We start from the raw sequence: 4,519 nt of genomic DNA, 5'->3' as shown, positions 1-4,519 counted from the left end.
CTCAATGAATGACAATCAACTGCACAAATTCACTTTATATTTTGAAAAATCCAATGATATTATAAATGGGAAATACAGATTACAAAATCTTTGGAGTCAAGAGAGCTAATCAGCTTAAAAGATGCAAGAAACATCCATACTCAAATGACTGCTTCATCTAAGTTAACATAAAAAAAGGGCGCCAGACACATTTACAAAACTACACATTCAGGTTAACAATCAGGCATCTACTCAAATGACATCATCTTCAGCATAGTGAGGCATCAACCAAACATAAAGATTATTTATGATGCTTAAGAGAAAAATCATAAAAAGATATCCCATAGCATTGTTCCAATTATAACCTGCACAATAAAATCCAAATGCATCATGTTACATAAACTAAATAGACAGCAATGAGCCAGATACTTAAATATCTGCCACATTTTGCAACTGATAAAACACACATTCAGGCCTCCAAGCAGGCATCTATTTAAATACTATGCCTTGAACAAAAGGCAGTACTCACCAAATAAAAAGGATATTCATAATTCTTAAGAAAATCCTCTTATATATATATCCCGTGGCATGGTTCCAGATCTAAAATGTATAATAAACCCCAAAAGCCCGTGTTACATATATTGAATATATAGTGTAATGAACTAACATTTCGGCTCTGCTGCAGTTTTCAAGCAAAATACAATAGATTTTTACAACATGAAACCAACCCATTTCAGCTATTAATGATGGTAATGTCAAACGGCCTACTACTAATGCAAATTGGAAAATACTACTTCAACATGTGTCTGTCCACATTAATACCTTCTCGCTCTTAATGCTGTTTGGCAGAGTCGAGAAACAGAACAACGGGGAAAAGCTTCAAACTGGATGGCCCAGATATTACTCTCGCAAATCATTGCATGTGTTCAAATCAATCTATGCCCTCATATCCATTTATACCATATCACGGGCAGCACTCCTCAAGCAAACAGCAGCAACAAAGAGCTGCCAGGCTATACGCATCACCAACAACATCAACAAATTATCAATGGCAATAATATGAATAAAGTCAAAAATAATTTCCTGTAGAAAAGACTACTAAACCAATCCATGGAGATAAACCAAGATAAAAGGGAACCACAGCAAGCCAGGTTCCCTGCATGATTGAGATCCTAGTCAGCATATACTGTGGAAGGTACAACTAGCTTTAGGGATCCATAAAAAATGTTCAATAGTGTTGGCAAATGCCAATTAACACTTGACCTAACCCAATTCACATGCAATGAGAACAAATAATATACAACAATATGATCATCAAACCAAACCAAATAAATCATTAGATAAAGTTAATGAATGCTTACCATCCTTCTAAAAAGCCGGTGTAACCGCGTTGAGGATCGGGTGAAGAAAATGTAGAGTACTGTTGAGATGGATATTTTCGGCAAAAACCTAAATTCTGAGACTTGAGGTAATTGACAAAAGCCACTTATACAATGGAACCACCAAACAAATCGCTACATCATAGAACCAAATCAATGTGTTAAAAACAGAATTCATATCAATATTTACCTCAGGTGCTAGGTATTCAAGCACAGCTGCAAGCAAAATGGGGGTTCCAATCCCAACCCTCTTGGCATATCTGCCATTCTTCAGATACCTGGCGAGCCTTCCAACAGGAAATTGAAGGCCGGCTTTCACTGATTTCGTGACGGGCTTTTTCTTGGATTCTCCCTTTCGGCCCCCCTGCACCTTTCCCTGACTTAGTAGAGGTTTCCATAGGTAGCGCTCAATCCAGGAGTTACACAGTACACAATAATGCAGATGCCGAAGAGACACCGTCGATCTGCTGGTTCGCATCTCATTTTTATAATTTGTAGTTAAATAAATTGGATGGGTAGGATTCTTTTAATCGTCTAACAATTGAATCAAAGGCTCAGAATTGTACACGTAATTCGAGAAGAAAGTTGATTTCAAATGGAAACGCCTTACGGCGTAATAAGCTTTCTTTGAAACCCAAAATTCAGAGAACGGATTTTTCCTGTTTGACACGTGTTTTTCAAGGATATATTCGAGACAGTTGGAGAAGTATTTTAAAAAAACCAAGAAAGTTTTTTGTTCTAGACATCAAGGAATACAAAAAGCTCCTTCAGTTTCGAAAAATGTGTCATGGATGAGGAGATAAAGGCTCTATCCCACGTGCCATTTCCAGGGATCCTAAACCTAAAAATAGGGAAACATGTTCCCTAATTTCTAGGGTTTGTCTTCAGCTGTCAGATGACCACGTGGGAGGCTTCATCAAATTTGACTTCTTGAGGTTGAAATTTGTCAAATAATTCTTTAAATTCTTAGATAAGTTTGTTGTAATCATGATAAGGAGTTACACTCCTAGTTGTATTAGGTCACTAGCACTCCTAGTTAACAGCTAGTTCTAATTAATGGTTTGTTTTATGGTTAGAATAGGTGTCACTGATGGAAAATTCGAATTCTCTTGATGAGGGATGATGGAATCCTAATTGTAAATGCTTTATATAGATCAAGAGGTCGAATTAGCAAAGGGTTGGAGACTTTTTGGCTTAGCTGCTACTCTATGTGCAGATTGTGTATATTTTTAACGTAATGCATATTTCTACTTAGACAACTCAAGATTCATGAAGAGTTCTTGTATGTTATTGTTATGATGGCATATTCCAATACTTACATTGCAGTGGTGTTTAGTTATGATACTCAGAACTCATCAATGATGCTCTGACTTCCTTCATAGATAAACTAACTATGTTTCATTGTTTTGTATTTTCATTTCTGCACTTGAACTCTATAATGCCTTGACTTCCATGCTAGGTAGAATGCTTTGGCTTCACTATTTAGGATTCAAAGAAAGTTTTTAATGTCATATTGTCTCATGGCTTTCCTCTTTCACTTACTTGCAGTGGTATGAATACATGTTACTTAGAACTCATCAATCATGCTCTAACTTCCTTCATGTATTTATAAACTATGTTTCCTTGCATTGTATCTTTGTTTTGTTGATGCATAAAAACTCTCTATGCCCTGACTTCATGTTAAGTTGATCTTGATGTGGTACTGAAACATACTTTGACTCCATAGCCCAATGGTAGCCATCCTTCATCTTTCAACCTATAAACATATACAATTACAAACCATAGAGTTAGCCATCTATTCATATCTTTAATCTAATTCATTAACCCTTTGAGAGAGCCCTCTCAAGCTGAGGAGGCTAAGCCTTAGCTAAAAGATTGGTTTGAAATGGTTACACCGAGATAGTCTGATCAACAGCCTATCAGGGTCCTATTTTGGTGATAACATTTTGGTGCGTATGCCGGGAGCCTCAATTCTATTCATTCCCGAAATTAAGAGGCTGAACTTCTGAAGGTAGCAAGAGCTCAGGCATCTTTTTGAGGCTGCAAAACTACCTTGGCGACTCCACACATCAAATAAGAAATTGGAAGGTGACTCAACTACTAGAAGATCAGTAGCTTGATGAAGTTTCAAGATGAGTTCCACTGCAAGAATGAATGCCAGGTATGCTCCTAGTCTCATATCCCTGGTTTTCCAAATCTTATTCCAAAGGTTTATTGGTTAGAGGATCTTCCGATATTCAAAGATGAAACGAAAGACAATGCTTCTCTTCATTTGGTTAGGTTTCATATGCATGTACGTAATCTTAAGGTTCAGTTTCCTGAAGATTGTCTCATGAGGATGTTTATGACCACTTTAGAAGGAAAAGCATAGTCTTGGTATAAAAGTTTGGAAAATGGTTCAATATATTCGCTTGCTAATTTTCATGATGAGTTCTATGAGATGTATAAAGAATGTCATCCTTCCTTATTGCTGCTCAAAGATTGTTGTAAACATTCTTTAAGTCTTATTCAGTATTTGGAGGATTGTTATGATGATGATGAATTTATGGATGAAGAAATTTTAGAGGCTCTTCATAACAATACATTTCAACACAAAGAAGAAAGTATAACATCCCATGAAATGTAGCATGAAGATCAGCAGGGGTTTAATTATGGAAATCATATTACATCCTCTGAGATTGATGTAGAGATGCAGCAGACTTGTCAGTCTTCGGATCATTATCAAGATGAACATGATTACAAACACCAAGAAGAAATGTTGGAAGAAACTTTTTATGACCCTCAGGCAGAGGAAAAGGTTGTTCATTTTTGTAATTCCTTGCAGCAGCTTACACCAAAGAATGATGATAATAATGAGGAAAGGTACATTTTTTGTTGGAATCATTTAGAAAATTAGTTGGATAGCTTGTCAAATAAATGTTGTGTAGTTGAGGATGAGTTGTTCAAAGATATAGAATGTTATGGGAATCATCAAACTAACCATGTGTTTTTTGACCCTATAGCTGACTACATGGAAAAGATTTACTGTTCAGGCTTCCAGTTATATTTTCATCTTGAAGAACAGTTACACCTCATGCTGCCTTGATTATTTCAGTATCTTGCTTATTTTTGCTTCAAGCACAGTAAAGAGATTCAAGTGTCAGATCAGATCGACGATTGGC

At 36.3% G+C, this 4,519-nt stretch overlaps 1 protein-coding gene across 1 annotated transcript; it reads right to left on the bottom strand.

Annotated features, from left to right (window-relative positions):
- Positions 1-352: 352 nt before the first annotated feature.
- On the bottom strand, positions 353-1,897 carry LOC149177947 (uncharacterized). Its single transcript, XM_089423498.1, has 3 exons — positions 1,637-1,897; positions 1,341-1,493; positions 353-992 (listed from the first exon to the last, which is right to left on the bottom strand). The coding sequence occupies exons 1-3, from the start codon at positions 1,754-1,756 to the stop codon at positions 960-962; spliced, it is 306 nt and encodes a 101-aa protein (XP_089279624.1). The 5' UTR covers positions 1,757-1,897; the 3' UTR covers positions 353-959.
- Between the last annotated feature and the right edge of the window lie 2,622 nt (positions 1,898-4,519).

Source organism: Pinus tabuliformis, chromosome 4_1 (assembly GCF_031772625.1).
Source record: "Pinus tabuliformis cultivar Carrire ecotype Pingquan chromosome 4_1, CPIR1, whole genome shotgun sequence".
Taxonomy (NCBI): domain Eukaryota; kingdom Viridiplantae; phylum Streptophyta; class Pinopsida; order Pinales; family Pinaceae; genus Pinus; species Pinus tabuliformis.
The sequence above is the reverse complement of the archived record's forward strand: the minus strand, read 5'-3'. Positions and strand labels throughout refer to the sequence as shown.

Excerpts from the sequence above, each read along its gene's own strand:
- LOC149177947 (XM_089423498.1), bottom strand. The coding sequence starts at position 1,756 with ATGGAAACCTCTACTAAGTCAGGGAAAGGTGCAGGGGGGCCGAAAGGG. Across the intron at positions 1,494-1,636 it reads CCTGTTGGAAGGCTCGCCAG|CGATTTGTTTGGTGGTTCCA; the intron begins GTATCTGAAGAA and ends TCTATGATGTAG. Across the intron at positions 993-1,340 it reads ACCGGCTTTTTAGAAGGATG|CCTGGCAGCTCTTTGTTGCT; the intron begins GTAAGCATTCAT and ends TGATGCGTATAG.